Source organism: Acanthopagrus latus, chromosome 18 (genome assembly GCF_904848185.1).
Source record: "Acanthopagrus latus isolate v.2019 chromosome 18, fAcaLat1.1, whole genome shotgun sequence".
In the NCBI taxonomy this organism is placed as follows: domain Eukaryota; kingdom Metazoa; phylum Chordata; class Actinopteri; order Spariformes; family Sparidae; genus Acanthopagrus; species Acanthopagrus latus.
In genome coordinates, this window is record NC_051056.1 from 15688186 (window position 1) to 15713010 (window position 24825).

Genomic DNA, 24825 nt, shown 5'->3' on the forward strand with positions numbered 1-24825 from the left:
CATACTGTCCTCTTTTCTACAGATTTGCTTAAGCCAAAGATTACAAAGATCCTCTAAGATTAGATATTTATTTTGTTCTAAGTGACTCTTGAGCTAGAGTGCACCAGTGTCAGCTAAATCAGCGCCTTGCAGAGACATCCATACATTGCCCCGTGGGAGTTTTTTTTTGTTGTTGTTTTTTACCTTCCTGTTCAAGCCCTTTCAGAGCAGTGCCATCTGTAGCCCTCGCCACTGTCGGTGTCTCCTCACAGATCTGTGCGTCCGCTCTGTCTCCTGAGATCCTATGAGTCATCAATCTCCCCCATGGCCTCTTTTGTACTGAAGGAGACCTAGCCCCCCAACACTTTCTTGTAACTTAATAACACTTGCTGTCAGGAGATATGCGTTCCAATACTAATTCAAACGGACACATAGGATGGGGATTAAATTCCACATATCTTCTAACCGCTGAAATCTGAGTTATGGTAAATATAGGAAAGAGGATCTGAGACGCAGCTCTCCGCAGATGCGCTGTTAAAGTGATATTTCCATTGTTTGAGACAGTGTCGAGGAAATTTGATGGCATCTCTTCTGAAGTCGCATACTTTGCCAAGTTAATCTGTGAAGATATTCATCTTTTCTGTGGTGGTTGAAAGAAGTCAGGATAAGCTGGCTACTGTTATCTGACATTCTCGTATTTGAGGTTAACAGATCTCAGAATCCAGCTTGAATTAGTACTTCGGCCCATGTTGTCCATAATTAAACATGAAAAGACAGTAAGAGGCATAATTTTTCCATTCACATTCGTTCACATTAAAACACATACACCTGTACAAAAATTAATATTATTTAATATGCCCAGGGCGGTGTTGTAAAAGCGTATAATTCAGCAAAGCAGGCTTGGCCCCCTGTCTGGCCACATATTGAATTATTGATAAACAGAAGGTGAACTAAGCAGGGGAGCAGACTTCCAGATGGGCCTATTAAAGAAGATTAACGCGGTCCTCAGAAAAACCATTCATGTCCACTTCCTCTCCTGCACTGTCTCCCCAATGTTGATGTAAACCCTCTGAAGCCTTTGTTTAAATAGTCAGGCTAAAGTTGAATGCAGGGCCACAGACAGGGGAGGCCCTGGTCGCAAAGGGGTCCTCTAACCAATAAAATAATCTTGGGGGGGTGTGCACCTACGAGACTAGCAGTGGCCCTGGTTGAAAATTATTTTTTTAAATTTTGTTAGCCATGCGAGTGGCACTTCATCGTCCACTGGTTGGTTTACATAGCTCAACAACTATTAGATGGATTGCTGGGAAATTTGCATTTGCATTTTTCATTCTCCCCACTGACTAATAATCAGTTGCTAACAACAGGTTAAGGTTTTTGTTTGTTTTTGTTTTCTGCAAAATATCTACCGGATGTATTGGCCAAAAATATGTAAACTGAGAATGGCTGTAGTCACACTTATCTTTTTTATATCATGTTGACGAGATCACAACTTAATAATTGCGTAACTCATGATAACCAAGATTGCTTTGTTGTCTCGTGACAACGAGATAATCAATCCATTATTATGAGAAACAATTATGGCTACCAGTCAAAATATCCTTATGAATTTGGGAATCCCCCGACTGAGTAAATAAATAACTAAATAATAAATAAATAACTGCTGTAACAAGCAGTACATATTTAAAATGTGCTGCCCCAAAACGAAGTGTAAACAGAAGCAAAAGAACCTGAGATGAAGCTCGCAGGGACGTCTTCCGATTGCTTTGAACAAGATGGTAATCCACTGACTCCAAATATAAGAAAATGTAATGAGGAACTAAATATCCAAAATCCTTTATTGGAGTAGCTAAATAATTCAAATCCTTTTTAAAATGATTTCTACAAAAGAAGGCTTTTAATTTTTTATTCATTTTCACAGTCTTGATCTACGTTAGATTTTATAGAGCGACGATTAATCTCTATAACCTCTCAGGATTAGTTGACGAGTGGTGTTTTAATCACAGGACGAACTGTGCCAGCCTGTGTTCAGACACTGATGTGTCTGTGGTAGATTAAGACACAGCTGAAGAGAGATCTGTCAAAGCAAAACAAGCAGGCTGCTGCTCAATGAGCTTTCCTTGAAAGTCCTTGTTGACACACACTAGAACGGTCTCTCTGGTAAATGTGGCATCAGGGTGGTGTAATGAATAGAAGGATCTGGGTTCAAACCCACAAGCATCCACCCGCTGGGTTGTCCCCGAGCAACACGCTGAGTCCACGCTGGCCATAGGAAGGCTCTTCAGTGATCGACCCCGACCACTGACCTCTGCCTGGACGAGATTTTTCCTATGGGGGTAAAATTACATCATTATGTGCGCAGTAGGCCTTAAAGTGGCTTACTACAGGTTACGCGGGTTAGAGTAGCATTTGGTCAGCTGGAGAATTGTGGGGGGTTTTTTTTCAACTCATGGCTTTATTTCCTGTTATGTAGCTGCCGTATAAGAGTAGAGGACAGATGTTACATGAGTGGCGGACTCCTACTCGTCTATTGATAAAAGACAAAGAGACCGCAGAAAAGCTCTGAGCTGTCCTCTCTTGTATGAGTTTCTCTCTCAGTGATATCACCGACAGTGAGGGAAAAGACCGGATTTTTTTCCAGATGGTTGGATTGTGATGCTCAGTTGAACGGTTATGTGACCGAAACAGAGGTGGTAAAATGTGTTTGGTTCTCTGACAGCGGTCAAACGAAGGAGCCAGAGCCCTTGTTCCCACAGCTGAGTCTCTCTCATATGCGTTCTGTGTGTGCCTGAGAGCACGTGCTCGCGTGGTCCCGTCTGAACTTTCCAGAGGGTAAAAGAGACTCCTGCTGTGCTCCTGTTTGACAAGACCCTTTCCTAAAATAGACCAAATTTTGTCTGCTGTCTGCTCCCCTCCTATGGAATTGAAAGAGCAGCACAAATGCACAGCCACAGACACATCCGGCTGCAATAATGAATGTTTGAGGTGTTTCTATTCCTGGACCCTCTGGGTGAAGCTGAGTCGTCCTGACCCTACTGGGTCATGTGTTGTTCCTTGTTCATTATTATTGTTACTGGTGCAATGATTTATACATTGCATATAAAGAGTTACTTTGGCTTCAGCAGTGAATCTGGTTGAATCAAGTTACTTGATGATAAACTAGAAAATAAAAGCACCTCATGTTAGTGGCGTACATGTATTTTTGTGAAATGAAAATCTGTACTCACATCCATTTCCTCCTTTAAAGATCCATCGTTTAGGATTTGGGACTATTTATTGGTAAAAATGGAATATAATAATACCAAAAAAACCCCAGGCAAGATAAGATATGTATTGTGTATGTATTGGACATGCCCTCTACTCCAAGCTCCCTCCGCATGTCCAAGCTCCTCACCCTACCTCTAGGGCTGCAACTGGTATCCATGATCTCGTTCTTTTATTCGCTACCTATAGCTCATGAAAATAGATGAGGGGTTGGAATTGCAATGGAGTGGTAAATTGAAAGATTTGCCTTCCGACTCAGCTCCCTCCTCATCACAACATCTGGCGAAACACCCGCAGCACTGCAGATGCCTGACTAAACCGCCTGTCAATCTCATGCTCCACTTTCCAGTCACTCATGACCAAGAACTCCTTTGCTTGGTACAAAGTACCAGCTTGTGCTCATAGGTGACGTTGGATTCATGTTGAGCACAGAAGTCCAGTAACAACAGTTCAGGCAAGCATCTGATACTGGGCAACTCCAGGAAAGGAGAGAGTCTGGCCCCATTCTAGGACTTTGATTCCAGAACCGGCTCGTGTGGAGGTGAGTCTGATAATATCTAGTTGTACCGCTCTATCTCCTGCACCAGCTACGGTTCCTGTCCCACCAGTTAGAGAAGCTCAGGGGTAAGGGGCCCTACCAGGAGCTATTGCCCCTGACAACAGTGCTTCCAGGATAACAGGGACACACAAACCCCTCCACAACAGTAAGTTGGCTGTTCTTCGTGGGGGTTTGTAGTCTTCCTAACCAAACACTCTTTGACAGTACAAAATATATTAACAGCTAACAAGCAGCTAATGCCTCTCCTAAATGCAAATAAACAACAGCACACGTTTCAATGTCTTTCTGAGATTAAGTTTTAGTTAGTTCAAGGAGAAAGTGTAACTGCTTTAAAGTTATTTTTCTTATCATCCACCTTGTCACAGTTTCTTCCTGAACTCTCAGGCGATCGTTTTTCTCTCCCGCCGTCCTTAAAGGCTTATCTGCCTCCTTTCTCCTCCTTCCTGCTCTTTCTGTCTCTCTGCTGGGGATGTTTTTTCAGCTTGTCGCTGTGCCATCACTCAAGTGGGATGTCTGTTGCTGAGTGGTCTGCCGTACTACCCTCCCGCTCTGTTAATCCCCTTTTCAGATGCACAGAGCAGAACCTAAAAAATATGCCTGGCTTTTATATTCTCCTTCCGTGCCTGATCTGTTGTTCTGTCCCTGCCTCACATATTTTACTCAGTGATTCACTGTAAGATTACATGTTATTTGCGTTTTTAAACCACATGTCACATGATGCCTGAGCAACAAAAAATAGCTTAATGGTTGACCCTGTTATAAAATTACTGTATGCACTTAAAGGCTAGGCCTGGATTAGCCCCTCGTTCTTCCTGTTTGTGCAATGCATTTTGGGAATCATGGGAGCAATCACATGTCGCTGTGTTTGCTGATTTTCAATCCCCGAAACCTGAAATCGTTTTCAGGACAAATGGGAAGAAAAAGCCCCAAAGCTAACCCTGGCCAACACTAGGCTTCCACAAAAATCCAATGTCATGCATCTCAAAAAAGTGTGAAAAATTAATATATGGAATGGACTTGAGCCACAGCTCAAGCTTCAAACTGATTACGTTTTGCCAGATGTTTGTCAGAGATCATAGTCTAGACAGTGAAGGAGGAGAACTTGACACATTTCTATGAAGTTGCTTCACCACCTCATGTGGCCGTGAGCACTGAAAACTGAAACCACAAGAACCACACATAATAACTACTTGCCACTATGTGAGTCATCTAATCTATCTATCTCATCTGGTGATGCATGGTATTTCCCAAGCAGCCACTAACAAAAGAAGGAGCATTACATGTGACATGCTTTGTTTGTAATTTTTGTTCAAAAAGGCCCTTTCAAAAGCTCTCCTAAATAGAACCGTGAAATTTTACATACACATATTTAGGCTAACATAATAACTCTCTAATGTAATTCTAACATTGTTTTTACTGGGAAAAAAGGCATACATATATAAAATTACCACATTAAAATCATAAAGGGCATCTATTCTTTCTCCACTGCTGACAAAAGATGTCTCTTGTTTTATTGTAAAGTCCATTTTCAGTGCTGGAGGCTGGAGGCTTCAAGTTTCACATTTGTGTATGAGCATTGGATCTGAGGTTGGCTTTCAAACTATTTGTGATGTCACAAATTATGCTCGTAGGCCCGCCTCGTCAGTCAGATCAGATTTTTAATGAGTGCAGAGAAAAATTACACTTTGTTCAGAGATTGTGAAAACGTTCTTGTGCCCATACATCGTTCTACACAGTGAAGCTCAAACATTCAACTTCAACTCAAGAACAAGACAAAAAACACATTTTTATGACTTGGGGGGACTTCAACATGTTTTTACAAAGAGTCCGAGCACGCATTGTACTGCATCAGCTACATCCACTGTTTAGTAACACACTAGACAGGCCAGACAGGACAGCAGCTTTCACCTTTCTTTAGCCCAGGTGGAAAGGACAACTATTTCACAGTTTCCCTGCATAGTTGTCAGTTTCTGTCAGTCCCTGCTGCTGCTGCTGCTGCTGCTGCTGATGTTGTGGTTTTAGAGAGATAACACACATCTGCTCTCCCCCACAAGCTAGCTGATTAGCATTCGCATAGTCACAATTTACCCATGGGCGTTTCTACCAGCGCGAGCATTAACATTGGCATCGTTAACTATGGACTGTGGCTTGAATGGACCCATGTTGAAAACCATTTTCGTGTATTCGGCGTATTATTCATTGTATAATTTGATATGCCTTGACTGTCCATTTAACATGCTTCAGGGATGATTTCTACTTTGCCTCGGTGTCACTCAGAGATGAGGCCGATAGGAGCAATTATGCGGCCAATACATCAAATCTGTCTTTATTTCTCAAGAGGATTTGATTGAGCTGAATTTAGCAATGACCCAGGTCAACTCATCTCCATTTTCGGCTCATCTCCAGTAGAGGTCACTCTATGACACTGTGTGACAGCGCAAACTGCATTGGTTTATGATGAGGGATTATATTCTCTAAAATTTTGTCTGGATGATTTAGGATTCAATACAGGTAGTTGGAGAAGAGAAGACAAGACAGCAAACAGATGAAGGGGTAGTCTTCATTTGAAAGTAAAAAAAACCTAGAGTGAAACATGTGGTGAGATTAGTGAATCGATGAGGATGTTTTCCTCTGCTTCGACTGTGTGGGCAACATCGTCATTTCTTGCTCTCAGTCACTCTCACTTCCTGCCACTTACAGATGGGCGCAACATTAGGGACAAACCTAATTAAAGAGGCGAAGTAACATAATGAATGCAGATGCATCCGCACAGAACACAAAGGGTCACTGAATGGTGTAATGAAAATGGTGTGAATCAGATGAGCCGGCCATCACAGCTGCTAGAACAAAAAAAAAAGGGGTGGGGTGGGGGAGATTAAACCTGGGCCCTACATTTACATGTTTGGGTATTTAATGAGTCTTACTTATCAAAAGTTTTGGAATCTGTCCAGTGGTTCGCCCAGGGCTGTCATGATAACAGATTTTCATGACACGATTATTGTGGCCAAACAAATTTATAATTTCATTTCATTCATTCAATTTATTCTTTAAATGTTTACAGTGTTTTTTCTTCTTCCCTTTGCTGGCAAATAAAATTACACTCAAAACAGCTGAGTGTCCCGAGAAAAAGGTCTGTCTCTCTCTGTGACAACCTCAGCCTGTCTGGGAAAAACGAGCGCTTTTAGTGGACATTTGACGCCCGGAGTTGCCCTGAAGGATTATGTTGCAGCCATGTCACGGCTGCCAGCTGAGGCGACCTACTGGACCAATTCCAGATCTTTTGGACAGTGTCGCTCATTTACACACCCAAACATTTAAATAAAGGGCGCCCAGGTTTAAAAATAACAGAATTCCCCTTAGGCGTATGTGAACACGTATGCAAGAGAGTTTGACACCAAATATTTACCTCAAGTGAAGCTTTTCATGTGACTTGAAGTGGCTCAACAACTTCATAATCACATTATAGAGGCATTTCATTTAAGCTGCAATTTATCTCAGTATTGCAATTCATATTTTGACCAACGGAAAAGCACTAAAAGCCAGGAAACCCCAGACTGTCGAGCCCTCCCCCTTGTATCCTCTGTTCTAATTACATTTCTCTGCTCCCATCTCTCCCTTCTGTGACTCTCCCTTCCTCTCATTCCCTTGCTCCTTTCCCAGTGGTGGGGTCAGAGGGCCTGTCCTCTCCACTGGAGCCAGTTGGAGTGACGAATGGCAACACGGCGGTGCCAGCGGCCCGCAGCACAAACAGTAAACAGGGCGAGGGGTGGAGGAAGAGAGCGGAGGGGTGTGATAAGAAAGAGAAATCAAGAGCGAGAGTAAAACTAGGCATGGGAACATAAAGGGCTTGCTGCGGAGGACGAACACTAAAGGTCAGAAGACGTGCAGGGTGATCTCATGTATCTATTTTTGAAGCTCTGGATGAGGTACCCCCATTGCTGAGATCAGACACGTTTATATGCTTTTTACATTTATTCCACGGTTTACGAAAATAGCCTCTCTGCATCCTGAATAGAACAAATTCCCCCAGATGTTGCGGCGGTGGCCTGACGTGTCGCTTCGATGAGTTTGAAAATGTGCACGGAGCGGCTATTAACCTCAGCAGGGAGAGAGCAGACGCGCACAGACAGAGCGGCAGCAGACTCCAGCGTGCAAAGTGCATTCCCTTTCTGTCAGCATCGCCGCGTTGACGCACTCTGGCTGAAGCCACCAACTAGCTCGCTCTCAATTATGCTTATCTTGGCGCCGTTTGAGGTATTAAAAATGCATTAGACTCGAGCGCAATTATGATAGCTTTGCCAGTTGTGAATAATACATATTTAATGGAGAGTAATACAGATAATTGCAAACTGTTTAATTGCCTTTTAATTCCCCAGGAGAAGAGACGGGGTGGCGGGGAAATCATTTACAGCATTAAATACCCCCCCCCCCCCCCCACACACACACACACACACCTTCACATTAGCCAGGTGTTGCCTGTCTATAAGCAAACAGCATGATGCCTCATTATGGGTGTGACAGCGCTCTGACTTTGGTGATACTTGGTGGGTTATGTGATATTTACAGAGCATCCTTCCATCCTTTTTTTCTTTTCTTTTTTTTTTCATGTTGCTCGATACTTACATAAGACCGTTCTCTCTCCTTGCCCCTTTCCTCCTTTCTCTCTCCCTGTCTCAGTAAATCATTTCCCCAGGGCCAGTCATTAGCATCATCTGAAGCTGCCACGTCTAACATCGCTCCCTCCGACGGGCCAATCTAAGAGGACAGAATCGCTTTGAGAACCTCACTGGAACAAAAAGATAAACAACAGGGGAAGGAAAAAAAAAAATTCTCTGAGTTTTACAGCGCGCGGTCGACATTGCAGGGACTCTGGGTCGAATGCTGGAGCAGGTGATGGTGTGCGCTGCACGGCACGCATGCACACACACACACACACACACACCGTCTTGTCGCCACCTCAGCCATCACACTGAATGATGTCAGTCAAATTAATTGCTGTTCCCTTCCTGTGGCACGCTTGAGGAGGTTTCACAGAGGCAAGGACAGTCCCGGAGAGAGCGGGCTTTAAAGGACAGCCCTGCCTGCGCGCGCGCGTGTGCGTGCATACAAGTTATCATCACAGTATTTACACGTTTTCACATTTGTGATGAGAGTAGACTTAGTATGACTGAAAATTTGTTGAGACTCGCTGTATAACGAGAGTTGCTCATGACTCTTTAATCACTTTTCAAGCATTTATGTGATAAAGCCTTAGCAACTGTTCTTTCAGATATTCACCAGTCGATGAAGAGTGAGCACATCCACGGAAATTTTCATTGGCTTCAATAAACAGACGCTGAACCCAGAATCAACTTCGGGTTTGATTTAAGAGGCAACAGAAAGCCGTGCTCTGTGTGAAATTAGAAGTAAGTGTTCACACTTATATGAATAAAAATTCTGTCTTCATCTACCCTCTCTGAGAGTGGAGGGGTGTGATTGGAAAGAGAGTGAGAGTAAAAGGAACAGGAATGGAGGCGTAGATTTTCAGGACAGCTCCAACCTAAATATGCAAAGTGACCGAGCCACTGAGAATTGAAGTTTACAGTTACCCTATTTCTACTCTGTTCAGCTGTGACTCTTGTTTAGTTGTATTGTTTGGTACTGTTTCGAGAGTTCAGTCAATCACTTGAGGACGAAAAACTACTTCAGTGCAATAACTGAAAGATGCAAAGTCGACAGTAGGGATAAAGAGGTGCCACAGTGGTGGCTTTACTTTATTATTCCAGGCTGTTCAAGACTCCAGTTCGGGCCTTTCACGCTGCTAATGAAGGCAATACATCACTAAACTGAGCAGGCACATGAACACCAGGGAGCGAGAGTGAAATGTCGGATGTGAGACACAGCTGGGCCCGTTAAGTTCTACCCTTTAGACTCTGGTGTTAGAAGTGCTTCAGGAAGTTTGATCTGCAGAGGGCAAAGCTGTACAACACAAACAGCACACATGTGGACCCCACCGAAATGGACAAATACACGTTTATTAGGCTGTGCGTTGAGATATTCCCACATCACGGCTGAAGCTGACACAACTGTTTCTTCTGTTCTGAATGCAACATAACAACATGGATTTATTCGCCAGGCCTCCAAAACAACTGCATATTCTGAAGAGACTGTTTTGGGCTAAGTTCGAACACCTACAGCCGTCGTTTCTGTCATTAGTAGCTAATTGATAGATGAAGCAAGTTAGAACACTGAAAAATAAATACAGCACATCAAATTGGAGGTAACTGTTAATGATCCTGTTCTTCATATTACAGAATGCAATGCTTCACTTGTTTTAATAGTTTTGGCCATCATTTCTGTCAGACATGATGATATTGTACTACGCTGTTTGCTTTGTTGCAGAGCATCACAGCTGATTCACTCTGTGTACATAAGACACAGCCACACACTTTCAAATTGTGTGGCGTACAAACACCAATTTTCAGTGTTGCTGATACATTGGTCGTTCAAGTTCTGTGGATATCAGGCGTGTCCGAATACCACACACAAAAATGCCTCATGACAAATATAAAGAGCAGGAAAGTCCAAGTAGAAAGAAGAAGAGGCGGATGGAAGTGACTGATGACCATAGGACTTTTAACCAAACACTCGTGTTTGTGTGAAACCAGAAGGAAATGATCATGTCCTTTTAAGAATAAAAATTCTGTCTTTATCTACCCACCCTGAAACAAATGGAAATTTGGGGGAAATTTCACGAGACATCTTTGAAGCTTCACAGCAAAATAGTGTTGCGTAATTATTAAAAACAAAGAAAGCAGACTTAAGTAGGACTTGTCTTAAAATGTAAAAAAACAACAGAGAAAAACAAACATAAAATGGCTCCATACAGCTTGTATTGCATCATTCAAGTCTCACAAGGCCGAAAAAGAGGTGACCAAAAATAATAATCGCACAAACTGTAAATTCCGTTTAAGGACCGACTTCGTCGCTTACCATTTATGTCACACACTTGCCCTATTTATCTTAACTAGGGCTGTCACCTTCAATCTGTAATTACTTGAAATCAGAATTCACAGTGTGTACGTGCAGCAGGCAAAGCCTTGTTCTCGTGTGGCGGCCATCCATTACATGTCATGTATTACTGCTCTCTCCCCGGTGTAAAATGTAGAGTAGAAGCGACCTTTAACGTGAGGAAGTAGCTCACTTTCAGCTCTGCCTGCAAATAAAGTGGCTTCAATAATCTGACTTCACCGTGAGCCGGGTTACAGCGGGTCTCATGGTGTGGCTGCTCATGTTTCTTGCCCTGTCGGTTTTCCATTGTGGTGACGTCAGTGTTCCCAGATGTCAGCAATTAGTTTGAGTGCAACGTTTTCGTAACCAAAAAGTAACAATAGCCAGAACTATTAAAATAAGATCCAGATTTATCCAAGGTTATCCTTTAATAATTCAATTCAAAGAGCAAATCCAAATTGATCTTCCACAACATTAGTGATCCAATTACAGTTCTATATCAGCTCCCAAATAAGCAGAACAATCAAAGACACCACACGTGAAGCCAAACCTTTGTTTTGGGGTTTGTGCCTGTTCCTTAAAAGAGGTCATCAGCTGTTGTTTATGAAAAATACAGGACACACCAAGCGATATGAGACACTCATCCATAAAACACTTCAGAGCAAGTGAAACAAATAATTCATGAGGTGTCTGTTGAGTAAATTTGGTTTAAAGTTATAATGATTCGACATTTGGATGAGATATAAATAACAACTCTGCGCCGATGGCAGCAATGAGATGTGACCTGCTGTCTGACAAGCTGCATTTTTCACTTTTACTTCCAGGGCAAGTCAGATCGGATGTGGATGCACTTTACCGACATGTTCATCTTTGCAGAAGCAGGATTTGGTTAGTTGCTTCACTGCGGAGCACGGGATGTTAATCAGCAGCAGTATTTTTTTTGGGGGGGGGGCGCTGTCATGTAATTTGTTGTAGTGTGCATGCTGGGAGCTGCACTGTATTTGGAGGAGCATGTTTTGACAGTGTTTGTGTTTGTGTATGTGTGTGATGGTATTGAAGAGAGCACTGTCTGACAGCATTAGGAAGCCTGCTGCCCAGTCATGGGATTATCTATCCCAGGGGCGTGTCAGCACCGCTGTGCTCCCAGCTGCCTGGCACAACAGCGAAGAGTCTTAATCTCAATCTCTCCAAAATCCCATCTCCTCTTTCCGGAGCTCCTTCCGTTTGAAGACGAGTGCAGTGACCGCGGTGAGCACGGCGAGCTCGCTCTGACAGTCTTCACACAGACAGGGCTGCTCGGCCCAGTGCGAGCATGGGTACGTACGGGGTCAGCGCATCCTTCAGTCACGCTAAGAGTCAGCACAGAGAGCAGCGTCCTCGTTTGAAGTCGATCAGACCGGCCTGTACAGAAACGCTGGGACTCTTGGCATTGAGGATGAGTCAGTGCTGTTAGAGAGTCGTGAGTCATTTCTTGTTTAGACTGACTGTCTCTATGTTGTGGCCTCCTGGATAAAGTCTGTGGCAGCCCAGCAGGATGGAGAAGGCCTTACGGAAATCTGCATTGAAGGCATAGATGATGGGGTTGAGGGAGGAATTAGCCCAGCCGAACCACACGAACACGTCAAAGGTGGTGGGGCTGATGCAGGGGAAAGCCTCCCCTCCGCTTGACTGCTCGCAGAAGGGAACCATGCAGTTGAGAATGAAGAACGGGAGCCAGCAGCACACAAACACCCCCATGATCACCGAGAGGGTCTTCAGCACCTTGGTCTCCCTCTTGAACGTCATTTTGAAGGAGCTCTCGGACTCGGCGATGCTGGAGCCTCCGCCCATGCTGTCGTGTCTGTTCTTGGCACTTTCGGCCGCTCGCTCCAGCGCGGAGATCCTCCTGATCTGTCTGTGTGCGATGCGGTAGATCTGGGTGTAGGTGGCCACCATGATGGCCACGGGGATGTAGAAGCTTATGAGAGAGGTGGAGATGGCGTAGGTCCTGTTTAGGCTGGAGTCACAGTTCTCTGTGCTGCGGTAAGATGTAGCATTTAAACCTGGAGAGCCAGCATGAGGGGTGTAAGATTTAGTTTGGGCCTTGTGCCAGTTGAGCTGCACTGGGATGAAGGAGATGAGCACAGACAACGTCCAGGCCACGCTGATCATCACATAGGCCACTTTGGGTGTCATCTTTCTCTCATAGCGGAAAGGGCTGGAGATGGCCCAATAGCGGTCCAAGCTTATCACACAAAGGTTCAAAATGGACGCTGTGGAGCACATGATGTCAAAGGCCACCCAGGTGTCACAGAAGGAGCCGAACGGCCAGAAGCCGGCGATTTCCGTCACCGCCTTCCACGGCATCACCAAGATGGCCACCAAGAGGTCTGACACAGCCAGCGAGATCACAAAAAAGTTGGTCACTTTGGAGCGCAGGTGTCGGAACTTGGTGACTGCGGCACAAACGAGCGTGTTTCCCAGCAAGGTGGTGAGGATGAGCAGCGAAAGGAAACAGCCGGTAAGGACGCGGCTCGACTGAGCCTCCTCCAGGAACCCACTGTCGATGACAGTCGTGAAGTTCATGAGATCCATCCCGGAACATGCGCTCGCTTAAGTCATACTGATGAGTCGGGCTACATCACACACACACGACTACAATCTATGAGGCTCCTGCTCTCCAGGATTGTAAAAAATCCCCATCGTTGCGTCCTCTGATAAATGATGCAGGGTGAGATGTTCGGGGAGAAGCCTCTCTGGGCTGGATGTTTGCCTCCCGACTTTGTAAATTAGATGTGACATCTTTGGGCTGCAGTGCCGAAGAGGTAGTGGTAACTTGATTCCTCGGGTAATGACTGTGAGCTCGTCAGTCTGCCCAGTTTGTGGGTCCCAAACTGTAATTTCTGGAATGTCTCTGTCTGCTTACTAAAGTCATCAGCAGCCCTGCAGATTAAAGACATTCATTATGTTAAATTATTATTTTAGATCGCCCCTGTCATAAAAATGCAACATGGGTTACAACATGATCTTAATGTTGGTGTGTTTATATAACATCTGATTATACATGCTTGTGTTTTGTCAGATAGCCCATCATATTGTGTGTTGCCATGCCGGTGCTATGATTTGAAAACCCCACAGGCTTCAGCTGTGAGCGCGGGATTTTCCCGTGCGCGCACTGCATTTATTAAAGCATGACTAATAAAGAGTCACACCTTCGCCTAAATAAACCCCAAATGCTCTTGTTCTATTTTTATCCTAATCCTCTCACTCACCTCTTACTCATAGGCACAGAGATGCGATCAGCTGTGGCTTCGTTTTACATTTCAAAATAAATGTCCCGTCGCCTCCGCAACAACTTCGCGGCGCAAAGTCCATCCGGCGTCCGTGTCCGACAAAAAAAAAAAAAAACAACAAAAAAAAAAAAAAACCACCAAAGAAACAGTCCAATTGTGTCCTCGATGGGCTCCGCGTCGCTGACTAGTACCCGCGAATAAATAAGACGCACAATAGTCCCCGGTCCTCCTCAAATGTCACTCAGCCATCAGCGCGCTCGCTGCGTCCTCCTGCAGCCTCAGCGCGCGTCTGCGGCCAAATCCCGGAGACTGTTTGCGCTCCGGCGCTATGACGTGGTCCCATTCAAGAGTAAGTGAAGTCGGACTGAAAGCATGTGACTGAGTCCCCTCTGGCGACCGATTCCCTCCCCCTGTAGAGTGCGGACGCAGCAGGTGAGCACCTGACTCGTCGTGAGTGGCCTCTCGTGCCCGAGTCTCGAGGTCAAAGCGTCATAGAGTCCACTGAACCCACCTGGCATCAGCAGCGCCTTCTCTTAATTCGACCCAGTCAAATCTGTACTGTGGTGTGGTTTAATTCGATTAAGATGCGAGGTCATAAAACTGAATCAGGACAAAGGCCAAGCACGCAGGGCCAGTGTGTCGCTGAGGCCACCTATCGGAGAGAGACAACAGCTGCGTGTTTGAGCTGGAGGGGGGGGTCAGAAACCCCACGTGAAGCATTTTATTTTAATGAATGGAATAGAGATTTTTTTTTCTTAATGAAAGACAGCTCTATGCCCAGATCGGACACTCACACTCTTCACACCATGGCAGAGTCTTCATGTGCAGACCGATGTCACCGTCATCGTCTGTGTCTGCTCTGACCGAAAACACTGCTTGTTTAAAATCCTGGCAATATCTGTCAGCACACCCATGGTTCTTTTATTCAGTTCAAGCTGGTCTCTTGCACGCATGGCATCGTGGGATGCAGGGAACAATCGTGACATGCCAGCTGTCACCTCGCAGTGATGTGAGCGCTTCTGACAGGAGGAAAAGAAACAGCTTTTACCCTTTTCCATCACTAACATCCCCACCATAGGACATTTAATGCACGGGTTACAGCCATGAGACTGGTGGAAATAAGCAAATAGAATAATACAACAAGGAATTATGTATGTTACACAGTCAATCATATATATATATTTTTTTTCCATATGTTACCATTATCATCTCTGTCCTGTGATCCTGCATTTAAATTGTACAACGTCAAACTCACACACTGCATTTATAATATAACAAGAACAATAATAGGGAGTATTTGATCGCGACTAAACATTGACTGAGAGACCAAATAGTCATTGTCTTGTTTTGAGATTATGAGTGCCATTTTAACTATGTTTCAATAAACCTTTATTTAAGAGAGCACAATTTACAAGGAGTTCAGGTAAATCAAATAGCAGCACATACAATCAAATTTAAGTGTAAATAAGGTCACATAGAGGACATCAAACAAGGACAATACAAATAAATATATGTACTAAGTAAGATTAGATCAATATAGATATAATTAGTCCACTGAGTCCTTCTGGTTTTGTTTATTTCCATGACCATGAGATAAAGGTGGTTCCAGCTCACTGAAGTTGTTGACACAGCTGTGAGACAGAGGAAGAGGAGGAGGAGGCTGCTGCGTCATACGCAGGCCTCGGACCACAATACGTGTGTGTGTGTTTGTCTGAGAGAGACTCAAACAGTGCAGAAGTGGGCGGGGCGGTAGACTGACTGAGAGGGAGAGCCGCTCTGCCGAGGCAAAGACATGAGAGAGACCTCAAAGATCTTATGAGGTGTGAAAAGCATGACAGTATCTATAGGAGACCACGGTGCAGCAACTTAGACTGTGGCTCCTGAACTTAACTGGAACACCGGCGCATGTCTGTTCACACGAGGCCTTGCGTGGTTTTGGAATGCTGGCATGCAATTATGTCTCCTGCCCTCCAGATGTGCAGGACAGATAAAGGAGAATACATATATGTCTGCCTGGTTCCTTTTTTTCTCTTATCACACTTTAACAGAGGCACTTCCTAACGTTACCACCTTTTTAGAATATCAACACTTTTTAACATTTTCTAACTATAATTGTTGCCTTCATAAAGACAAAACAGGACTGAAGGAATGTATCACAATTTACGTGTAGCCATTGCTTGGTATTGCCGGTACTTCAATTGTGTGGACTGAAACGTAACGTTCGACTTTCCTGTGGACTTGGGATGGTTTTTCAGGGAAAATCCAAAGGATGCGTTGTTAATGCACACCCCCGAGTGCCATATGTCTTCCTTCCCTGCAGCACCAACAATGTGCAACACAGGCTAACCTTAGCTTAATTGAGCTAGCAAATCAAAAATCAAATCAAAGCTAACACTGAAACAACAGGTGAAATACATTCTGATATTATGGTTTTAGCTGGCTAATGTTAGCTCACATCAGTTTGTTTGCTACCTTGGACAAATGACGTTGCTAACTCAGCCAGATACTGTCTTGAGTGAACTCTTCAATTAACACTAAATCCAGGAGAGTGTAGCTGAGTTACAGCTAGATGGTCGACTGTCGGTTGCTTCCTCGCAAAAGTAATTACTAACTGTTCACTTTGATATATTAGTCGGATAGCTTGCTAAATTACTTCATCAGCTAGCTTGGTCCACCATAACCTAGAAAAATTCAGTTATACTGTGGGGTTTAGCCAACAAATAATGATGGACAGGTACAAACAAACAACAGTGAACAAATGCTCTCTAACAGCTACAGTGATGCAAAGCAGGGGCAGCCATCTAACTAACTTTAATCTAAGCTAAGTTCAGCTAGCGATATGTAACTTTGCTATACGCTGGATGTAGTGTTGGTTGATTGATAACACTGGCTGTGCAATTTGCAAATAACACGTTAGTTAGTATCATGGAGTCTAAATGAAATAAACGAACATTATGTGTGTATTATTTCCAAACAGTACCTTTTTAAATGACCTTTGTGATGTACAAATAATAAGTGAGAATAGATTATGAAATTAGTTGATTTATTTGAGGACAGCAGCACAACATTTCTGAACTGTAATCAAGTTTTTCATATTATACAAACAAATTAGGCAACGTTGTGCATCCCAGTTAGTTGAATTCTTGCCACAAGATGTCTAATGAGCGCAACAGTTGCCTATGAATAAATAAGTCAGTTGAAAAATAAATAAATATATAAATAGTACAATAAATAAACATAAATAAAACTAATAAATATGTAAAAGTCATTAAAAAACAAATATCAAAACTGTGTAAAAATGTCTATCTATTACATTCACTTGTCATATCTGTCATTTCATATCATGTCAAAACAGTATCTCAGTACGAGTAATGAGCAAAAGTTGAAGCTGCCCGGTACAAAAGAGAAAACCCAGATTCTTTATCTTTTCTTTGACTTGTTGAGCTGCATGAAGAAGGTACGATACAGATTAAAAGGCGCCATGGTGGAATTGTTCATCCGACAAACCACCTGGAAGAGGAACAGGGAGGGTTTAGGATTATGTTACATTATTGCCACCACTGATGCAACAAGTTAACGATAAGAATGCTCACACAGTCGTCACTTACCTCACTAACTTGTTGATTTGTTCCGTTGGGCCCCGGGTCCATTTTGTTCAGGTTTAACTTAAGTCCGTCTATAATAGCCTTGTTGTCGTCATCCACTGTCGCGTTGTTGAGGAGGTGCACCAGCTTCCTGACAAACTTGTGCACGCAGGAGGACTGCAACAGAAAGATGACAAGGTTATTATACTTGAAAATGCATGTGTCTTGAAGTGAATATACTATCTATCTAGATCATTCAGAGTGCCGCTGGTGAAAAGATGCGATACTTACAGCATTTTTCCGATTTTGTGAGTCTAAGGCTGGTCCAGTCCGGTACGGCTGTAGGAAGAGATTTTAGAGCAATTAATTCATGTGTAAAGCACATGTTAGATAATGTAAGTGGCACGACAGACATTGAGAGTGACAGCAGATTGGGTGGGTGAAGCCACAATCCAGTATAATAATAAGTTATGATATTAATGATACATTATACTTACAGATGTGAGGGTGACTTTGTTGTGAGAGTAGAGTTTCCTGAGGTGTTCCAGGTCGTGTATAATCTCCCTGTTCAAGTCTCTATTTAGAGTAAAACTGGAGCAGAAATGCAACAGGACTGCAAGGGCAAGCACACACTTCATCATACTTCGGCGGCGCCTCTCTCACTTCCTTCACAAACTCTCTTCTTCGTTGTAAGTGAGAATCTTGATGTGATTGGGATCTGCCTGGCGTCTTTATATATACAGTCAATGAGGAAGTTATGTCATCTGATGTCATCGACACCTACCTGGTATGAAAATCACACAATTGTTCCAATGCAGTGTTACATGCAAGTTGTACATTTTTGAAGTTAATACAATTGCACTAATTTGAAAGTCTTATAGCCATAACTTATAGCAAAACTAGCTACTTAATGACCTCTGGTATGAATGAAAATCTTGTTACTCTGCATTCTGTCACAAGATTATCTTAATGAGATAACAGGACTCAGATAACACGGACCTTAAATGAACTTTGCTTGTCAGGTCATAAAGAAAACTCCATATTTTGTAACTGTATGCACAATTGCACATAGAAAAGGGCCTTGAATGTTCCGTTATGAGATGTAAGACCTGTGAATCAAAATGTACTGTATACTACTGTGTTGTATTGTGTGATCCAGTACATTTCTGTGACAGGTTGCACTTACTCAGCTCAACTAAGGTTGTTGAGTGTTGTGAGTGATCTTTCTGCTGAACTCATATCAAGAAAACCATCAATGACCTCATTAATGAAAATATGAGCTTACTATATCTAAATCTTCCTTTCTCATAGTGTTATGAATGTATCTTATGGACAATGTCTACATTTGTGACCTATTTTAATGATCCTTGCCCACTACTGTGGGAAATACATTTTGTGAACTGGTGTGACTTTGACCAGGGGAAGCACGGTTAAGGGTAAAATATAGCACATCTTAGAGTAAAAGGAAGTGCAGTCTTGCGTGTAAAGATACTGAGATGGGCTATCCTTCTTCTTCTTTTTTTTCGCACCTCTGCTAATGTACACTCACGCCTCAGTTTCTGTGATCAGAAAATATTGGTTGATTTTGTACTTTCTTCTACCTTTCCCCAGTGTAACACTGATGACGCAGCCATCGTCTGTGGCAACTTCTCGTTATCGGTTCATCTTTAAACAAATTTTCTACAGAGCTGATGTGGGAGGGGGCTTGTAGGGAGATCCTCCCACACAGATTGTGTTTGACAGTTTGACTGGGAAAAAGCTATGCAAGTGATAACATCTAATGTATGATCAGTTCAAGTTATTCAGTTCTGTTCAATTTTTTTTTTCTTTGATGTGCAACATGCATTGACACTTCTTTAAGGACCTCTGGTGATTTTTAGTCATGTTAATGTGCGTATGTAATGTAATGTAATGTATATATATATATATATATTTTTTTTTTCCATATATATTTGCGCATGTTGTGTACAATCACAGGTAGTGAAATGTGGTCCTCGATATGCTTTTTGTTTTGCTTAGTGAGATTATAGGAGCTACTCACAGGCTGTAACATACACTCAGTGTTGTTGATTTTGGACACCTTCTTAGTTTATGGCTTAGTTATGGTGTCAAGTTCTTGTTAACAGAAGAACTTGACACCATAACTAAGCCTTCTTTGTAAAGCACAGAAACTTCTTAAGGAAACTAAGAAGGTGTCCAAAATCAACAACACTGAGTGTATGTTACAGCCTGTGAGTAGCTCCTATAGTCTCGCTAGGCAAAACAAAAAGCATATCCAGGACGTCAAGCATGTCAAGTTCTTGTTAACGCAAGAACTTGACACCTCCTCTTGTTACAGAGGAGCAACGGGAGCATCCTGACTGGAAATATCACAAATTGGCATGTTTCGTGTGTAGCCCAGGACAGGAAGGCACTAATGCTAATTAAAACTGCCCAGAACATCACTGGTACCATCTACAGAGCATCATGGTGAAGTAAGATGTCTTTACAGAGCCCAAAGGATGCTAAAAGACAACACCTACCCCAGCCAGAGTCTGTTTACCCTGCTGCCATCTGGCAAATGATACAGAAGTATCCGCTGCCGTGCCATCAAATCAGTATCATTTGGGCTCTGTGCATATGTCTCACTTCACTGATGTCGCTGATGCTCTGTAGATGAGAACCAGTAGCCCCATTCACACTGCCATTTGGATGCGGGGATCCTGCGCCAATTCTGAAAGTCACAGAGACGCTGATCCACCTCTGGAGGTAGTATCAGAGGCGAGGTATTGGCGAACCGCACCATCAGACAGTTTGATGACTACACAGGTCCTTCACTCAGCTAAATAAAGATAAATGTTCCACAAACTAATGTTACATGAAGAAACAAAAGTAACGTAGTAACTGTAACCTTCTTTGGCAACTTGTATGAGGAAAACCCTGCAAGTGACACGGTCAGACAGCGCCCAGTTTACTGATGCCGAATATGTAATCATTTAATTCAGAGCGAAAAACTTAACTTTGTCACTTTCCAGTATGTTTGGTGGGTCAATCACTACACATTATAACAGCATCCATATGATTATATATTAGTGGGTACATGTTCAGATTGACAGGAGGACACCGGGGAAACACCTTGAAAACACGGAGACATCGTCATCATGGCGTGTACCGTCACGCCTCTTTAGAAGCCGCAGTGCCAGCTTTCAGTGTGAATTACACTGCGATTTACGCCAGCGCTGCTTGGCTCTGTGTGAATGACCAATGGCAGAGAATTGGTGAACCACCGCTGCGGCGATAATGCGGCTTCTCTGTGTGAAAAGGCGCTAGTGATGGTCGCGGTGGTCCTGTCCTGGGTCGTGACAAACCATGCATGTTGACAAGAACTAGCCACAGTAATTACACCATCTTAGTTTAATTTAATTTGATTTAATTTAATTTAATTTAATGTACAGATTAACCCGAATCAAAGTTCTGCAGTCCAGTTTATTAAAAAATGTCACAACTGCGGCAGTAAAATCTAGTATCTGTAGAATTAGCATGGTGGCTCTCTGGATGGCAGCAGCAGCAACTTCCCCTTTTTGCACCATCATCAGGTCATCTGGTTTATAACTAAATACTTACAACACTAATGACATTCCCATTGACTTCGGCTGTAGCTAAACTAAGAGAGTGAGAATGGTGAACAGTATACTTTAAACATTAGCACATTGTGAGCATGTTGGCCTCACAGAGCCACTTTTCTCATCTCTGTTGTTGTTTGTTGACACAGTACAGTACACCATCTCGCCCACTGGTATTAGAATGATGTGTGGTGATGATGAATTACTGTGTTGTTGGAGACCAGGTAAACTAATCTTGCAATGTAACTTAGGAAGAATCTTCAAAGAATTCCCACTGACAGACGAAAACCCACAAGAAAAACTCTATGATTTACTCAGAGGAGTGACTTCATGCTTCACTAATAACTCCTTGCAAGTTGACCAAATCAGATGAGATAATGAGTGAAACTTCAGTAGACTAACTGAAAGTCTTAAGGATGGCGGATGAAGGAAGTAGGTAATAAATGAGAACAATTTTTCGGCACAATGTGGGAGTCCGATTTCACACCGAAAGTGCATTGAATTGCAAAAGTGCTGTGACTTGACCAAAGTGTTTACTGTCCTTGTGTTAAAACCAGCCTTTATAAGTGAATAACATCACACTGGACTGAAAATCAGCTCAGATTTGTTTGCTTGATTGCTGCTGTGGTGAATAGAGCGATAACACCAGATAAAATCTCTGTATATCTGCATTAATGGAAACAGGGGTATTACCACATTCATTTGAAAAGATATGATATATAATCTGCTAAATTAATTTCTCTTAAATGTTACTTCTGGTAAGTTTAAACATCTTTGTGGAGATCTGTCTCAGCCTAATGACTCATATCTACTGCGGGGATGTGGTTGCTGTGTTTCGCAGCTTTCATCATGGAAGCTACCGTGGCGCCTTTGTCTAACACGATCAGTGGATAAGGAGTCAGATGAGTGAGCAGGTGTCAGTTTGAGCAGGACTGAGGGGAACATCATTGTTCTTCTTTACACAACGGGGGAAGTCTTTGCGCAGAGGGAAAGTAGTGACTGTAAACTGTCAGCAAATGGTTACAGTTCCTGTGGTCTGCAACTTATTCTTAACTCAGTTGTGTACATGTAAGCGCTTTTTGCTTTAATAGTAGAGTGTTCTTCAGAGTAACCCATAGCAGTATGGCAAAGGGCAAATGTATTTCACCCCCAGGAAATACACATATATTTATAAACGTGTCAAGATGGCGGCTTCACTGTGACATCTTCAGAGTGAACCTGTTTTGAGGAAACCAGGTGTGCGTGAACATTTTGCGCGACCCAAATCCGAGACTAAAAGTTGGGCCAGGGGCGAGAAGCAAATCATTGTAGAGTGCTGTTGTAATGAGTCCTAAAACCCGGAAATCAATGAGCATTTTTTGCACCAGTTCCCTCATCTCAAAGTCAACACGTTTATTTAATTTAATTTAAAATGTTTTTTTCTTTTTTTTTCTTTTTTTTTTTCTTCTGATTTTCAGTTAGATGCCTCAAATAAGGTCTGTGGTCACCACCGGCCAACATCTAGGCCGCCCAGGACTGAACCCTTCAACCCTTTATATACATGTACGTTAGTCACATCACACGGAGGCTCAGGTTTCAAGCCCCCTTGACCTCTTGGGGCTCTTCAAGGATCCCATCACAATAATGGCTGTGGACACACATAAATGATTCACTTCAGTTTCACACACTGTTCACCAGGCGGGATCGCTGATGATGTAGGCGGTTGGACTTTCTGGGTGAACATGGGAAATAATTCACCCAGTTTGCGCCTGTGTGTGTGTGTGTGTGTGTGTGTCTGACCCACACGAAGGAAAAGACATTTACTTTTGCGTGGATGTGTGCGGTATTATCTCATGGAAAAACTACTGTGTCTTTGATCTCTCAGAGTGTGACCTGTAAGTCGCTGCATGCAGATGTATCGCAAGTGGGTGAACATGAGACTGCTGACTGTGAGTGCGGAAAAACTTTGGTCAACTCATGAGAGATTGTGTGTGATAAAACTGATTCTTGCATTTCCGTTGAGACAACATTGAGCTCTGAGCTTGGCACTTTTAAAGTCGTTAGTTAAGTCTCATCCGTGCTGAAGCTTAAAGATATGTACCTGAAAGTGGAGGAGTGCAGATGTGTGGATGGCATTTTCTGTCAATCTGGCTCACAATTTACCTGTCTGCTGTGTCACAAAGTGCATAATGCAGACAAGTGTTAATCTGAGTGTGTCAGCTTCAGAAACATGAACTTTGCGCACAGTAATTTCACTGTAAAGCCATTTTTAGGATAACTACTTCAAAAGAGAAGAGAGCTTAATAACAGGGGAGAGTTAGAACTAGGTGTATTGGAGGTATTATACCAGTGTACTGGAATTAATGCGACACAACGGGGTGTCCTTTTATGGGCAATGTGACGCGGAAGCTGCATGGCGTTTTCTATCTGAGTTACAATTTTTTTAGTTTGAATTAAGTCCGTTTTAAGATGAATTAACAAGTTATTTAAGCATCTTTGTTCAGTGAAGGTGTGCATTTCTATAGTGCTCTTCCAGTCTACTGACTACTCACAGCGCTTCACAACACTTACAACACACACACACACACACACACACACACACACACACACAAACACTCTCTGATGCAAGGTGCTCATCATTCAAACTAGTGATATTCTGCTTACTGCAGGACCCGCTGTACCTCCTGAGCTACAGCTTCCCCTGTATTTTCTCACTTACTCACCCTCATTAAGTTTACTAGTGCATTGCCGTAGGAAGCATGTATTCCTATAGAAAAGTTGGAGGTTAAGTAGCTTTTTCATGGATGGCCAAATGAGGTTGCGTTTGAAGGTGGGACATCAGGGATATCATTGTCTGTTTTTGACTATTTTTGATTATACCATTATAGTTCACCTTAAAAACTATTTATCTTGCCTTGTTTAGAGTCATTATTTTCAGCACAACCTCACATGTGTGACTCTACAGTTATTTTTTTCATTTTGACATACCCTAACCCTAACCCTAATCACAAAATAACATAAAATCGGAGTAGGAAAAAGTTTGTTTTTTTACTGTGAAAACCACAAATATGTTTAATGAACCAATTGCATTAGTTATAATGCAAATATAAATTGTTTGCTAAATTTGTGCACAAGTTTGTGAAAATTACAAAGTTATATGTAAATATTTACATTTAAATGCAGGCAATGCCTCAGGCTCAGGGCTCCTCAGCTCATTCCTGCCTGTTCCACATTCAGCAGTCTCCTCCTTGTTTTGGCTCACAACACAAAAAAATGACTACACTACACACTAAAAACACACTACACGAAACACAACATACTAACTATACACTCCAAACACGCTATATGTCACAAATCTCTCAACTCTCAAAACTCGCCATCTCTGTCGCTGTCCGTATCACTGCCTGCGTCCCTCACACAGCTTCCCCAGTTCCTCAGCAACCAAACTTGCTGCTTGCGGACACTTTCGTGACAAAAGCTCGTTTTTACCATTTCTTTCTGCACCGGACACAAAGCAAACGTGACAGCAATGTTCACGAATAAGCATGGCGGACATTATTTACCCTAAGTCTGGTTTTGGACCTCGACTCAGGAGG

General features: G+C 42.9%; 1 protein-coding gene across 2 annotated transcripts; it reads right to left on the reverse strand.

The window, feature by feature from the left end:
* Positions 1 to 9768: 9768 nt before the first annotated feature.
* drd1a (dopamine receptor D1a) lies at positions 9769 to 14684 on the reverse strand. Of its 2 annotated transcripts, none has more exons than XM_037076087.1 (2): positions 14576 to 14684; positions 9769 to 13714 (listed from the first exon to the last, which is right to left on the reverse strand). In XM_037076087.1, exon 2 carries the CDS (start codon positions 13364 to 13366, stop codon positions 12257 to 12259), a length of 1110 nt encoding a protein of 369 aa, XP_036931982.1. In that variant the 5' UTR covers positions 13367 to 13714; positions 14576 to 14684; the 3' UTR covers positions 9769 to 12256. The 2 variants fall into 2 exon arrangements, with proteins under 2 accessions (XP_036931982.1, XP_036931981.1); XM_037076086.1 differs by having other exon boundaries at positions 14044 to 14684.
* Between the last annotated feature and the right edge of the window lie 10141 nt (positions 14685 to 24825).

Excerpts from the sequence above, each read along its gene's own strand:
- drd1a (XM_037076087.1), bottom strand. The coding sequence starts at position 13,366 with ATGGATCTCATGAACTTCACGACTGTCATCGACAGTGGGTTCCTGGAG.